The sequence below is a fragment of the Copadichromis virginalis genome, linkage group LG3 (assembly GCF_057382275.1).
Source record: "Copadichromis virginalis isolate Kocher_CV1m ecotype Utaka linkage group LG3, C_Virginalis_male_GT1.1, whole genome shotgun sequence".
Classification (NCBI taxonomy): Eukaryota; Metazoa; Chordata; class Actinopteri; order Cichliformes; family Cichlidae; genus Copadichromis; species Copadichromis virginalis.
The window spans coordinates 36,019,486-36,036,241 of record NC_140620.1 but is presented as its reverse complement, the minus strand read 5'-3'; the positions used below and the strand labels follow the sequence as shown (position 1 = coordinate 36,036,241).

The window sequence follows — 16,756 nt, the reverse complement described above, 5'->3', positions numbered from 1 at the left end:
AGTGTGAAAAGAACATCTTGATACTTTTCCATTGTGTCACACTCACAGGTGCCTAATTAAAAAACTTAGAACAAGCCAAATTTTGGCTTCTGTTCCCACATAGCTGTCATGAAAGGAAGATTTAACTACAGAGATCAAGATCCATTTAAAACAAAGCAGTAAATATATTGATGTCTTGTTGGTTTGTGGGGATTGACTCGTGTTAGGAGTCTGCTACAGGTAGCCACAAGGCGAATTGTAGTTTTTCACACATACGCGGTAGCTTCATTGTCTTTTAGCCCCAGAGGTTGGCAAATGTTTTTAGGTGTCAAAACTAAAACGGATACCCTGGGCTTCCACATGGGGTCCTCAGTGAGCACCATTATTCAGTGCAGCAAACGAGTTAAACATGTTTTTGGCCTGATATGTAATGTTCTGTGTTTTTTTTGCAGCCTGCTAAACTTACTGAGGCTTTCAAGTATTTCATCCAGGGCATGGGCTACAGTAAGTCCACTTTATCAAGCAGTTATCTTCCTTATTTCTACAGAGACATGGCTTTAGTATTGTTTCCTATTTGCTTCATACTTTTATTTCGATACTCTGTTTAGTTACATACCCTCATCGTGAGCATGAATGTTGTGGTCATTTGGGCTTTTAATGATTTCTTTGAACTGTTCTTTTTTCCACGGTGTTATGATTGTACAGCATACATCTGACTTTAAAAGCTTTGACTTCTGGAGTGGACTTTGGGAAGGCCATTCCAGAAGCTTAATGTTAGCCAGTTTTATACATTCCAAAACCAGGTTTGATGTGTGTTCGGGATCCTGTTGGAACACCAAACCGTGTTTCAACTGTCCAGCTATTGATCTAAGAGGAAGTTGAAGAATTTGGAGGTAGTCTAGTGAGATGTTAATAGGTCTTGGCCTCATCTGACCCTGTGCAGATTAGAGAAAATTCAAAATGAATTGAAAATTGCCCCCCTAATCCTTGTTTTTTTAACGCTATTAAAGATGTATGCTGTATAGTCTTTCCATGCTGGAAAAATAACAATTCAAGTAAATGATTAAAGGCCACAAATTGTCAATCATGTCCATTATGAGTGTGGATGACCACAACTATGTGTTGTCAGCAACATTTCCTTACCTTTTGATACCTGACTGTTTCCATGACTTGTACTCTTACTGACCGTTTCTCTGTGTTTCTCCACAGTGGCTTCATCTTGCATGACTCGCCTGTCCCGCTCTCGTACCACCTCCCTCTCCTCCTCCTACTCCATGGATGGCTCCCGCTCTCGCTCCCGCACCCTGTCCCAGGGCTCGCAGGGCGGCCAGATGCCGCCCAGCCCCTCCCAAACGATGGAGGTGTCTTGCTGAAGAAAAACAAAACGATAGAAAGAAAGAGCGAGAGTGGGATGAGAGGAGGGTGGAAGCAAAAGGAAGGGAAAGATGAAGCATGACAATAATGCAGAGACAAGATGAATGGGTTACTTATTTGTCACTAAACAACTCCTTTCATTCCCCACAAAGAGCATAGGAATATGGATGGTTAGAGAGAGGGAGGGAAGGAGGAAGAGGAATAGAGTGACTTGAGTGGAAAATAGAAACCCTTCTCTTTACAACCTCAGCCCAAAGCAAAGTACAACCGGCTGTTCTGCCATAAACATGAGTCTTTAAAAGGCATGAAGAGATTATTAAAGCAAAGGAGGGGGTGACGAACAGCAACTAGTCCTCTCTCCCTCTATTGTCAGCCAATAGAGCCCTTTAATTTAGATTTACAGTGCAGCGTACAAAACCAATAGTAATAATCCTGAAAACGGTATTGTGGATGTTGATGCTGATGATTCTGATGTTCTTGATGATGATGATGATATTGAAGCTAATGATGATAGAAAAAAAACAGTAACTTTTCTCTTTATTACATAATGACTTAAAAACGACATAGACAAAAAAAACGTACTATAGCAGAGATACTTATAACAATGTGTGTCTACTACTTTTAAAGCTAGTTTTTATTGTGTTCTTTTTTTTTAAATCATTTCTTTTATGGGATTTTTTTTCTTCTTATATGTAACCTGTCTCAGCAAGGGGCTGAAGATACTGATTGGCTGACCCCATCATATGGAGACAGCCAATGAGATCCATTGTAGTGACTACTTCCTCCTTGATGTTGCCAGATTGTTTTATGTCTTCCATTTGGCCCTCGTCTATAAGTGACTGTAATCTTTCCCCCCCTCCATTGGATTTTGATGTGATGGACAAGAAGCTTTTATTTTATTTTATTTTTTCTTCTGGACTGTTTGGAAGTTGCATGCCTGCTATCAACTCATGTTAATATTGAATGGATAATTTTGTTTTGTTTTTTTTCTTTTATATTCTGCTAAGTTGTGTGAATCTGTGTTCGTGTGTGTGCTGTTTCGAGTTATGGCCTGGAGGTAAACATAGGTGAGACTGAGGGTGTTTTGCGCGCTTTAATTATCACCCTATTGATAGTAGTCGCCGCACATTCAGAAGTGCTTCCAATACTGCTGGCAGTCTTGCACTGCGTGTCTTAATATCCACACTTGTGTTCTACCACTCACCAGGGAGCATCCCATCATCGGTAGCATGCTCGTATGGATATTGCATTTCAGTGCTCGGTGTGGCCAGAAAGGGATCACTGTGTTCATCATCTATCTGGGTTGTAATCTCTTAGCCTTGCCCATGCACGGATACCTCCAAACAAACCCAGCTAGCATACTTGACTTATGTGTGCTGCGGTGGTGGGGGGGGGTGCGGGTAAAACCAATGCGTACTCCTCTCCACCCACTTTATTCACCAACGGGGACAACAGAGTCATGTTTGCATATGTTTATACTGATATGTGTGAGTGTGAGAGGGAGTGTGTGGGGAGAGAGAGAGAGCAAATGTCAGTGCTCGTGTCTTGTAAGCACAGTTAACCAATGAAGATGGAGAAAGGCCCAGGTTACCTACAAAAGTTTTAAGACCAATAAAACCCCTTGTGACTTATCAGTGACAATGAACCAGCCCCTTCACTGCCACCATGCTTAGATAGATAATATATAAGAATAGAAAACAAGAGTTTCTTCAGCCACTCTCTGAACTCTGAGCCAACCGGTTGGAGCCAATAAGCTTAAGCGTCCTGCCAAAACTAAAAGCCCCTCAAGAATCGAGGTGTTTATTGACCAAATTCTGCCATCAGAAGTGCTCTGAGCTAAACGTGCACCTTTAAGCATCAGTTATCATAAATAAATTCATCCAGATTCTCACTGAATTGCTAATACTTAATAATTGCAAATAAAGTCAAAGCTTACCACTGCCCTGTGCCAAGTAGCCATTACACGGACTGTGCTTTTAAAGGACCATGTTTGAGCCCAGTCCATTGCATGCGTTTATATTCTAATGCATGAAAGCACGACCACTGAGTTGGAAGATGCCTGTTTCATTTAAATGCTATTTAATTCTCCTTTTTCCAAACCTGACTCATGAAGCGGACATGGTTGTGATGCGATGGAAGGCCTTAGATGTGAGCTTGGAATTATAATTGATGGTCGGAATGATGACGGCAACCTGTTTTTGAGTCACTCCCCTCCGATCCATAATAGGCTGCTTATGCAGTGCATAAACGGCCTATTGTACCATCAACATCTTTTGCAGAAGATGTGGAAAACACAAATACTGATGATATCATGCCGCATGCTTGTGCATGATAGATTGTGGCATTAAAGCATGTGGGTTGCAGACCATTGTGCTGGAGTGTACAATGTAATTGCTGGGCTCATTTCAGGATTAAAGCCTAGAAATTTTAAAAAGGCCAAATAAGGAAATCAGAGTGGTTGAACAGGGCTGTGTGATTGTAAATGCTTGTCCATTTTGTCTTTTTTTTTGTCTCTTAGTTTTTACAGTTCAATTACATTTTTCTTTCCCCTTTGATTTGTTTTAATGATCTTTCTTTGTTTTATGTATGTGAAGTGTTAGTTTACTGTCCCGATGTGCTCACAAGTTAGTTAAGCGTGTGATAGTTCTGGAGTAACTTTTTTAGCATTAGCGCTTATAAGGGAGAATAATATAATTAACAATTAAAAAAAAAATTAAAGAGAATCAAACTTGTGTGGCTAATTGCTCTGTGTAACACAATGAACATCCTAAAAAAAAGCAAAGAAAATAAAATTAATAGAAGCTTAAGAGAACTGTCTTGTCTCCTGACTTCTTTTTTCTGTGTTGTGTTCAGCATTGTACAATGTATAGGCTAGCTTGTACCCATTGGTGACACCGATGAGCTCAGTGCTGCTGAGCAGCAGTCCAGTGAGGGCACAAGAAATTTAAAAAAAACAACTTTTTTTAAAGATGTTTCGTATTTGTTCTGTGCTAACCAAAGATTTTTTTATGTTTTTATTTTTGTATTATTCTGGAACGTTAGGGATGCAACGATACCAATTTTTTCAAACCGATACGATACCGATACTTGGATCTGAGTACTTGCCGATACAGAGTACAATACTTCTACCACACACACACACACACACACACACACACACACACAAATGCAATGAATTGGAAGACAGGTTTTATTTTATTCTCTGCTGATAATCAATAATATCTTAATAAAAATGACCACAAAAAAATTTCAAGTGAAAAATAAGCACTTCTGTTAAATTATTGCAGAGTCTCCACATTGTAATTTAACAAAATATCACTGAACTATTGGCACTGTCTCGAGCTTTCGGAATAATAAATAAACACTTCTGTTTGGAATAAAATAAATACAAATTAGGTTTGAGAATAAAAGAAACTTTTAAATTGTTGCAGAGTGTCCATATTGTAAACAAACAAACAAAATAACTAAAGTATTTGGCATTGACGAACGAACTCCCCATCTGCCCGTGGATCATCAGTCCACTGTGCCGTTAAACCAAGGACTGACATCGCACACACTGCTTGTCTTTACCTCTTTAGAAAGTTTTGGCACCATTATCTCCCTGATGTGTGGGCGGCTGGGAATTTCATATCGCAGCTCGAGTATGCTGAGAAGAATCCTATGTTTTCCACAACTGGCACTGGCTGGTCATCCAGAGCAATAAAATGAGTCAGAGCCTCTGTTATTTTAACATCCCGTGGATTTTCTCTTGACATTTTTCATCCCTTTTTCAAAACCTGAGTTAAAGTTGGCTGTTCCGGTCCACACTGCTGACATTTTGTTTAGCCTAGCTACAGCAGCCTCCAGTTTCTCTTTTTTTTTATCTGGAGCTGCCAGACTGACTCGTCTAACCCTGTGCCTGTTTAGCACGGGATGTCCCCCTAGTGGCCAATCTAAAAAACTACAACAAAAATGACAAGCCACCCTCTCATTAATGAAATAAGTTAGTATCATGGTATCGGTTAACTTTTACGAGTATGAGTACACACACATTTTACAGTATCGGCCCCGATACCAGTATTGGTATCGGTGCATCCCTATGGAACGTCAATAGTTGTTCACCTGGAACTGGTGGGTTCACATGGTAAGCAGAGTAGTGCCATCAAAGGACCAACTTGCTAGCATATAGTAGTAGTCTATAGTACATTTTAATTAAGCTAGCTGTCTTTTCACTTTTCTTATTGTTACTGCCTACTAACAATTGGAAAGATAATTGAATATTAGGTTTTGTTCCACACAATTTTCTCTACAAACACATTGAAATTTTCACATAAATGGATAAATAGGCTGGTACATGCTAAAATTTATTTTGAGCTCAAAGCTTTAGCATAATAGAATAGTAGCATTTAAACATGTACATTTTAATAGATCTCATTTCTGAGGTTTATTTTCCCTTCATGAAAAGTTTTGAAGTAGATTGTACATTCTTTTACTTTTGAGTCCAAAAACTACACATTAGAATTTTTAACCAGTATCAGCTCTTTTACTTACCTGCAAATAAAAATCTATGATACTGCTTTACTGAGTCCAGTGCAGGTAAGCTTCACTACTACATTTCACCAGACAGTGGCAGCAATGAAGTGTCTCGTGCTTCTGGATGTAGCGCTGCAATTAAAATGTGATTAACAGATAAAACTACTAAGCTCTAAACAGCCACAGATAAAAGAAGAAATATAAAATCTTTGCTGTTGAACAATTTCATAGTGTTGTTTCTAAACGGATGTGAATACAGTGGAATTTTAAGTATATCAGATAAGTAGTCATTGACTATCATGTGGGCTGATATTTGTTTTGTTACACTAAATCAAAGTATCTCTAAGTAAGAGTGCATGTCTTTACAGTGCCTCAAAAATGTGTCCAAAAATTACTTCTGCAATCCTGCAATTTACATTTCCATTGTTTCCTACATTTAGAAGCGTTTTACACCTGTTCTTACAAAAAAGCATAAAGATGTTGAAAGTACCCAAACACCTGCATAGATGAGAGGGGAAGGTAAAGAATTTCACATTTTGTAGCTGATAATTCTAATTAATACTAGCTTTTTTCTCATCTGTCAATAACACTAATTTCTAAACTAATACACTCTGAAATCTTTAAATGATAAATGGCCTGTATTTGTATAGCGCTTTACTTAGTCCCTAAGGGCCCCAAAGCGCTTTACACGTTCAGTCATTCACACACCGGTGATGGCAAGCTACATTGTAGCCACAGCCATCCTGGGGGCGCACTGACAGAGGCGAGGCTGCCGGACACTGGCGCCACCGGGCCCTCTGACCACCAGTAGGCAAACATGGGGTTAGTATCTTGCCCAAGGATATTTGGCATGTAGACTGGAGGAGCCTGGGATCGAACCACCAACCTTCCGGTGAGTAGGTGACCCGCTCTACCACCTGAGCCATAGCCACCCCCAAATAGATATAAAATATATATATTTTTTAAAATGATCATAACATTGCTTGATTATAATGTCCAGTGTCTGCAAGCTTCAGTATGACTCAAATCAAATCAAATCACTTTTATTGTCACATCACATGTGCAGGTACATTGGTACAGCACATGTGAGTGAAATTCTTGTGTGCGAGCTTCACAAGCAACAGAGTTGTGCAAAATACAATAATGTAAACAAGCAAAATACAAGAATGGCTACATCTGAAACTAATAAATATATGTACAATATATAATAGTATATGCATTTCTGGATGTGTATACTAAATATTTTTCTACGTGTGTGTGTGTGTGTGTGTGTGTGTGTACACATATTTTACAAATTAAATAGAGTAAACAATAAGTAGAATATTTAAAATAAATAAAATAAAATATACAGAGTGAGACATGTGCATGACGTTACACCAGAAAGTAGCAGCAATGAAATGATTATCAATGTCATGATTATCCCTGTTCATCCTTTATGCTTTTGCCTCTAATGCTGAAATGATCTCCTGAACAGGGAGATCATTACTCTGGCTCTAAACAGGAGGACACAAAAGAAAAAGTGTAAGTATACACTACCAGGACATGAGAATTGTGATGCAAAATTTTATAGTAATATTTCTAGAAAGTTGTGAATACAGTGTACTGTTAGATAATTTGAAGTATAGTAAATAGTCACTGAGCACCACACTCTGCGTGGTTATATAAGTGTTTTGTTGAACAAATTCAGATTGTAATAGTAAGTAAGTAATAGAGAAAAAGTGCATTATTTTATAGTGCTTCAAACTTGTGCATAAATTACTACTTGTAAGATAAAAACACATTTTAAAGTGTTATACATTCAAAAAACAAAAGACACATACATTTGAATGCCTTGGTGCCTTGGATGAAGCTAAATGCATGAAAATAAGAAATGCAACTCCACAAACTGTCTCACTTACTGCTGAACTTTATTTACATATTTCTATGGTGATAATTGAATTCATCAGGTAGGATCTCAACACTTAAAGGAACCAAATGTGTTAATGTCACTATGATCTCTTTAAACTTGGTCAAAACATATGTCTCAGCAGTCAACAAATGCTGGTAACTGGATGCCAAATAACTCAATTTAACAACAGCATAAAGTATTAAGTAACATAACCTTATGGTCCATAAAGCAAAAAACCCCCGAAACAAAACCAAATCTTAGAACGTTATAAACCATATGACATCTTTTCTTTAGTAATAAAAAAAAGGTTAAATTAAGATAAACATTTCATCCATCCATCCAGTTTCTTTCTATTTCCTTGAGATCAAGTCATGGGAGTAAGCCGCCTAAGCAAAGAAGCAAAGACCTCCCTGTTTCCAGCCACCTTTTTCAGCTTCCTTGAGATATAAGGGGAGTGTTTGGGTAGCAGTCAAGGACAAAGGTCCTAGAGGACTAATAACTAGCTATCAAAGATAAATGTTTCAATTATACAAATTTACAGTCATTATATTTTAAACATATCCATCCTCCATACTGATTCAGATACCAATACATCAGTAATTTTATACAACACGTTACAGGCTCAGACTCAAATAATGCAAACAAAGCAATGCATGCCATATATTACATATGATATTCATAGTCATAAAAACTGCTAAATAGAATTCATGACATTAGTGTTTTAATCAGTACTTTAAAAATATAAATAAATGCAAGTAAAAGAAAATCGTAGGTAACTTTTTGCTCGTGTAAACTGAAAACAAATAATGGAAGGGACACCTGCTTTTACTAGTTAAGAGCTTTAAATTTGTATTTTTCTTAGTCTTGAAAGGATGTGGCTTTCAGTTTCTTTAAAATAGCTCTTGTTTGCTCATATTCATATTGTTTTGCTCTTGCGTTGGAATACCTGTCTTCTAATCAGAACTTTTCTTTGTTTTTAGTGTCCTTCCAATTTTTGAGAAAAAGCCTCCCAGCGAGAAAATTGTGTCTAAAGTATAGATACAATTCAGGCCCAAAGATTCAAGACACCTAAGTTCATTTAGAATATCAAAGGAGGGGTCACTGATGAGTTGCTGGCGCTTTAGAGGGTTTCTAGAGTGGGTTACACGGAGTGTTTCCAGTGAAAGGTTAAATGAGGGCAGGAGATACCCCAGTGGAACCATAAAGTAGATTAGACTCTCTTCCACTTTTACATTCCCACCCATGTCTCTGCTCCTCTCCACCTTCTTTATGGCGTCTGTAATGTTTTCTTTAAAAAAACTTAACACACTGTATCTGGCTACGAAGTGTTTGCGAATTCTGCTGGGTGAATCACTGCTGTGGTTCTCAGTGTGCTGTTTGGAGACTCTATAAGTGACCTGAATTTGGTCACAGTAAAGCTGAACAGACTTGAGTGCATTTTTCAAATCATCCAAAGCTTGACTGATGCAGTCTCGACTCTGAGCCCTGTTTTGCTGCTTCAGAGTTGTAAAAGCTCGGTTGTAATATGCAATAGCCCCCCAGCAGGGGTCTTGCTCTGTGGCTTTAGTGTACATGTCGATGCTCTCTGCAAAGTTCCCCTTTTCGCGTAAGTCATTACCAAAGCCAATGTAGTGGTAAAGATTAGAAGAGGGTGATTCTCTTTGCCTGAGTTTTAGCCTGGCTTGGTCCAGGTCTCGCTTTAGTCTGCCTTTCAATTCCTCAGTAGAGTCTTTGGCATTGAAGCTTGTGAGTAGCCACATACCCCAAAACTCATTCAGAGCAGACAAATCTGAAGCTGCTGGCTTGTTGTTGCTGCTTTTGTACAAATCATCAAGTTCATCCAGATACTGATTGAAGAGCTCCTCCTTCTTCTTTATGTTTGGGATGTCAGACTCCAAGTAGCTTGATAGTTTGTGAGCCACTGAGCTCTCTCGGCCATCTTTAGCCAAGTTTATTTCTGGCTCTGACTTTAGAGTCAAAATTAGTTCCAGTATTGAAGACATGTCTTCAAATCGTTTATTATTGGGGCTTTTTTGATACATCTTAATCTGTTTCACAAAAAGATGTTGGTTAAGTTTAGTTAAATTCAGTAAATCATCCATTAAAGAGAGAAGGTTCCATGGTAAAAGCAGCATTTGAACTGGATCTGACAGATGACTAGAAGAGATGATGAGCTGAGCAGATCCTGGAGCTCCTTGTCTGGCACTGCGACCAAAAGCCTGCGCCTCTACACGAGCGTTCTCAGGGAGGAAGGTCTGCACAACAAACAAACCTCCAGCTCTCTTTACTTCTTCAGTAATCTGAAGGTCAGTCCCACGACCTGCGAGGTTTGTTGCAATTATAACTTCTCCTGCTTTAAGCTCCTTGGAAAAGATTGAACTATTGTCCATGTTGTTGTTTATATAAAGACTTTTCTCTTTGACTTTATCACCTAGAGCTTGGTGGATAATGTTTGCGCAATTGATGGTCCCACAGATGACCAGCGCAGCTCTTGGATCCCTGTATGATGTGCGCGTTGTTTGTGCAATGACAGCATGACAGATTTTTTCAACCCATTCTTCTTCACTGCTCACGACCACGCCTTCAACCTCAAACAGCTTCCTGCGTTTGAATGAAGGGATCTGACAGGTTTTGATACCATCATAGATTTTCTGCAGAGTCTTAGTTTCCACTTGTTTGCCAAGAGTCCCAGACATCCCATAGATCTGATTGCCATACTTCTGAAGCAAGCCAACATTGGACATGTAGTTTGTTATGGCTGTCATGTCACTCAGCTTTGACTCGTGCTTCATTTCAAGAAACTGTTGTAGTCCATCACTCCATTTCATGCAGTTTTCAACAACACCTGTGCAGCTGTAGTCTACAGGCACTATCCCATGTTTCTCTATGACATATTCATGATCCTTTGTCATGGTTTGTGCATAGAATGCATTTTTAATCCAAACATTTAATTTCGATTTGACCAGATCTGAAAAGAATCCTGGGACATAGCAGATGATTTCAGCTAGGCTCAGTTCACATGGAGTAAAGCGCAGTACACTTCTTACTTCTTCTTCTGCAGCTCTCAGTGCAGTGCTTTCATCAGAGTACATGTACTGACAGAGGCCGCCACTGGATAAAAGCAGTGACACTCTTTGTGCTTCCCCATCTTCACCTTCTGCCTCTTTGTTAAGTTCCTCTATTGTGCCACTGCTGTTTATGCAGTACAGAGCAAAGTGGCAGGATGGGAATCTCTGTTCTACTCTGTTAAAGAACTCAGCCAGCTCCTTAACAGTAACACTACTGTTGACACTTAGTAGAGTTAAGGAGCCTTGACTCTTTCTTAAGTTCTCGACTGAGCCGTTCGTCAGTATGCCTGTGTCTTCAGCTATCTGAAAAGTAATAAAACCATCATCTTCACCCTTTATGCTTTCAAGCGCAACCTGACAACACAGGTGTTTTGGCCCTACAACTGTTTTTGTATCAATCTTACCGTACTGGTTAACAGTGTTCCATATGAAAGCCAGGAGTGGGTTGAGATGCTGCAAAGCAGGCATGTCGCTGCTTAAATAGACCATATGATGCCCCTTGTCCAACATCAGTGAATCCACTTCATCCACTATTGCACACTGAAATGTTCTCTGCCCAAGTATGTCCTCCCTGTGAAAGTGGTGTCTAAGCCAGTCACCAGCAAACTGTTCAGCAGTGCCATAAACAACTTTACACTCATAGCACTTTTTTAATTCTTCATTTAATTTGTTTGTGTTGCAGTCTACGCTGATCTTCAGAAGTTTATAAAATCTTTGCCATTCCCCAAAATCTCTTTCTGCAAGAACTGATGAACTTGACATGATGTCTACTTTTTCACCTCTCAGAGCTCTGAAAGCAGCAAACATGGCCACTATACAGGACTTGCCCTCCCCAGTCCCAACCTGAATTAACCGCCCTGTTTTTGAAAGAGCCATGAGACACCAGCTCACCATCTGTGTCAGTCGTGGCTTATATTTAAACGTTTTTTCCACTGCCCAACAGAGCTTCTGCAAGGTGTTTTTCAATTCCCCCCTCTCAGAATCATCATTGCGATCCTTATTATCAAATGTTGATACAATGTCTTTGACGTCTTCTAGAAGTCCATCAACCTGGTTCAAATTTTCTTGGCGGATTTCATCAAGTATTTCATCCAGGGTCTTCTCTTTGTCTTCAGCCAAAAACTTCTTTAAGGTTTCATCTGTTATACTTTCATCTTGGACAAGATCCAGAAGTGTCTTTTTACCATTATGTCCGTCTTTCTTTTCAAGTTCCTTTGACTTTTCACCATTGTATTTCCAACGTGGAGAAATATAATGAATCTCTATGCAATGCAACATTTTTATCATCCATGACACTAGATTTTTTAATTTGTCATTTGTTGATTTTTCATATCGTTTCAGAAGAGCTTTGAACAAGTCACTGACTTCCTTTGGGCCCCACTTAATGTTTGTAACCAGACTGTCCAGCTTCTTGAGGAGAAGCTCCTCATCATTATCCATTTTCGGAAAAGAAGTAGAAAAATCTGGTCAGAAAAGAACTTAAAAGGTTGAGGTTATCTCTCTGAAATGAAAAGAGCTGCAGTCATTCTCAACATTGCATATTGTGAAGTGACAATCAAAAACTAAAACCTGCAACAAATTTAGCAGTTTTTTGTATTTTACGTAATATAGTTTGTCTGATACTCGCCTGTTAACGAGATGTGAACACAGTCGACTTGTGTGTGTCAACTCCTCAGATCAACTGATCAACTCTTTATTTAGTTTGTTTTACTTTCTCTTTCACCTGCCTACAAGGGAATTTCCTGCAATTCCCACCTTTATGATGCATTTAGTGTAATTTATTTACCTTCAAACTGTGTCCTTCAAATACAAAGAAGCAGATCTTGAGGAACCAAAAAATGTATTTTATTTGCTACTTAAAAACTCATCTACAAAAAAGTCTATATGTAAAGTCTATATTTTTGCCACAGCAAAACTTTTATCTGCATTTGAAAACAATACTTTCAAATCACATCTCTCTCTCTCTCTCTCTCTCTCTCTCATATGGTGGTTTTAAAAAGGGAATAAAGCTTTCATAATCATTTTATTTATTCGCTTTATTTATCTGCTTCATCCTTTCTAGACTTGGTACACTTCAGGTCAGGGCATTGTAACTTTAACTAGACACCGCAGGCGTTGCCTGTTTGGAAAGAGTCATGCCACATCTTTGGCAAACTTGTTTGTCTGCAGCAGAGGCGGAGCCAGACATTTGAAACACCCGGGGCTTAGCCTTAAAGGGTAGTATGCATGTGGGATTTTTTTATTTTTAATTTTTTGGGGGGGGGGGGGTTAGAAATGACTGAAAGATTAATTGGCTCTGTTTTGAGTTTTGTTCAAAAAAGAATGACTTCATATAGGGAAAAATATATATCACATGTGCAGAACACCTTAAACTAGTTTTTTAATTAAGCAGCAAGGCAGAACAAAATCGGGGCTGTATCAAGACACAAGGACTAAACCCCAATTCAACCAGACCCAGAACTGATCCAGAATTAAAACAGGACTACAACAGTTCAAAATCAGGACTACTGAGGACTTAACCAAGACAGAACCAGAATCAGAACTAGATGATAGTAGCACTAAAAATCATCATAGACCTGCACTACACTGATTTTTTTAATTCTACCAAAGTACAATATTTAGATTGAGAAAAGTTTATATAATTATTTAGCCTTGTTGTGCAAACAAGCCTGCATAACTTAATAAATACAGAATTTGAAAAATAACAAACCTAAAAAGAAACACTAGGTACGAGATAGATGAGAACCTATGATACGGTGATACTTTTGGTAAACGACCATTTGACTAACATGTGTGTCTCACCTGCTCTTGTTCATCTCTGTTCTGTCCTCATTCTCCATCTCCCTCTCTCTCCCTCTCTGCTCCTCTCTCTCCCTCTTTGTGCTGACAATCATCAAATATACAGTTGAAACCACATATTTACTCTTCAGATCAAAACACAAACACTTTTTTAATTGTAACATCAAATCAGACTAAATGTTTATTTTTTTAGATTGATAAATATAAAAAACATATTTGTTAACTTTAAGAGTAAAGAGAGAAACTATCTGTATTTCTTAATTGCAAATGGCACCAAATTGTATTCAAACTGAGCCACACTTATGGAGCTCCACAGTTCTTTTCCTGGTGTTTTGGTTGACATCTCTTGATTTTCCCATGTCACAGAAACAGGCTCTGTGTTTTGCCTTATATGCATCCACAGCTGTGCCACCAGTTTACTCACATGGACTCTACGAACCAATCAGAAGCTTCTTCAGCTCAGAATGGAATCGTCTGGAGTTTCTTATTAATTAACAATAAACTTAGTGTATATGTACTCCTAAATTTGATGAAAGTGATAATAAATAGACAGCTCTGTCTCTCTTTATTCTGACATTTAACTAATTCAAAAGATATTTCAATATTTATCTAAAACAAAAGTTTACTCTAAATTGATGTTGTACAGTAAAAATGTTTTATGTTTTCTCCCTAAAGTGTAAATATCTGGTTACAAATGTGAATATCCTGCTGTGTACTGAAATCCCTCTTGTTTTGCATAGAAATATACTGAACAACATACAAAGCATAATATATAAAATAACATTTACCTGAGTTTTTTCTTTGAAAGAAGCCTCTAATGTCCATTCTTATATTTCAGTACATAACTGAAACCGATTTAGTCGGGGAGGGTAAGAACTGAAAATATGAAATAAACACACGTAAGCTAAGACTCTAAAAAAATAGCATTTGTTCGGCTTTTCATTTCGCCGTTTGTTGATTCACTCGAAGAGCGAGTAACGTAATATTGGTCAAGTGATCAGTTTGATATCAATCTTTGGTGATGCACCGTCATATTTACATTATTTGTACAGTAGGAATGATTTGCTTTGGTACCTGGTCAAACTTAAGCTCTCCTTAGTATGGCTGGCTCCGTTTCTCCAACAGCGCACTCACAGGCAGCAGCTGCTCTGCTCGCTCAGTCCCTTAGTGCCTGAGCTCGGATCATACCAATATGAGGGGGGATTCACGCACAGTCGTAAATTCCCACAGTGTGCACTATGTGCTTCGAATATTGTGTGTACTTTTTGTTTTATACAGTTGTCAGCCAGGCATCTAACTATGAAAAAATTACACTCCAAAAGACCCCGGGCTTCTGACAAAACAACCCGGGCTTAAGCCCAGTAAGCCACCCCCACGCTCCGCCCCTGGTCTGCAGTAAGTAAAGTTGGGCGATTGGAGGAATATATAAACTATCGATTTATTTATTAAGAGCGATTTATTTTCCCATGAGTAAGCTAATAATGTTGGTTGAAGCTAAGAGAAGCAGTCAACATAAAAAGTAATAGCGCTGTTTTGACAGCACCCTCTTCCTCGTCAGAGTGCGCAAAATGTAGCGATTGATATAAAATTGATTACGATTACAATTGAGTTATAATCCAAAAAGTAGCTTTAATAATACTGAAAGAAACAAGAGAAGAAGGTAAAATATTCCCTCCAAACCAAACTTATAAATTCTAAACGAGCAAATCAGTCGTGCATGATTACATTGCTCCGCCCATCAAAAGTCACCTGAGTGAATATATCACCTATCGTAATTTAATGGGCTGACGATTGTCGGTTGGAAAACTGTTACATATCACCCAACCTTCGTCTGCAGAATGAATTTCATCATATGTGTTACACATGTGTGTAAAATACATGTTATTTTAACATGTGTAGGTTTTTTCCATCCCTTTGACAATCATGGATTTTCTTGATAGCAAACTATCAAGTCTAAAACACTTTATGCTCTGATTAACTGATGCAAGCATTTTTAATTTAATATGATTAAACATTGAATCAGATCTAAATCCCTATAACTATTACAATCAATCAATTATAACTATAAACATGCTCCTATAGCATAACAGAAACATGGGTTCCCTTAGGGGTCAAACACTCATGGGCAATGATTTTTTTCTGCACATACTATTTTGGGCTTTTCCCTGTACGTGTACCTGATATGCCTCTCGCTTGTGAAATATTTAATCTTCAGAACCTCTTTAACTGTCCCGAAAGTGGACTGTGAAGAATGTTCACAGCAAAAATGCATAATTAACATCGTCAGAGTTGAACCCTTCAGATGCATTTTTAATATGTCCATGATATTTTAGATATGGTTGGACATATAAGAGTTCTATAATAATAAATAAGAGTTAGATATTCAGCCTCAGACTTTTCTACTTAACACTTCTAGAACTTATTGCTCTGTAGGGCAGGACATGGTGACTATAAACAGCCTGCCTGTTTGGCTAAAGTCATGTCACTTCTTGGAAGGCTTGATTGTTTGTAGAACGAATGGCACGATACGAATCATTGGTTTTATGGTTTTTCTTTCATTTCTTTGACACTGTAACAGTTTCTCTGTAGCAAGTATTAAGCCTAAATCAATTTGTCTGTCGTAGACTGGCAGAGCACAGTAGAAATTATTATTAGCAGACTAAACAGAGGGGAAAAGGCAGTAACCACAGAGTGAGCATTTGACATTTGAGCAATTTCAATAGTGGCATTCATGACACATGAATAGAGTTCATACCTGGCCTCAGGTATGCTTTTATCTCCTCAATGTGTTGAGCTGGTGCTAATTGGCCACACCTAGTCAGGTGTGGATGAAAGCATACCTGAGGCAGGCTTTTCAGGGAGCTCACTAGTCTTTGCCTTGGTGGCACCAGCCAGTTCAGACAGCAGGCTATGGCATAGCAGGCTGGCTGAAATGACTGGTGCAGAGGAGTGTAACAGCTGGTGAAAATATGCTTTTTTAGCATGCTTAAACATATCATTTTTAGATGTAAATAACAACAGTATGACTACCTTTTGAACAGTATTTACTTTAGATGGTCTATCAAAGTTGGAGAAATCAGTTCTCAGACTTTCAGTTTAACACTTCTTGGACTAACTGCTCTGCAGGGCAGGACAT

At 38.4% G+C, this 16,756-nt stretch overlaps 1 protein-coding gene across 1 annotated transcript in view; it reads left to right on the top strand.

Annotated features, from left to right (window-relative positions):
* Nucleotides 1-3,030, top strand: part of ndrg2 (NDRG family member 2) — a 56,876-nt gene extending 53,846 nt beyond the window's left edge. The window contains exons 15-16 of the mRNA XM_085450865.1: nt 432-483; nt 1,189-3,030. Of these exons, the coding sequence (XP_085306991.1) occupies nt 432-483; nt 1,189-1,352 (216 nt within the window). The 3' untranslated portion in view covers nt 1,353-3,030. The remainder of the gene's footprint in view (nt 1-431; nt 484-1,188) is intronic.
* The last annotated feature ends 13,726 nt before the right edge of the window (nt 3,031-16,756 follow it).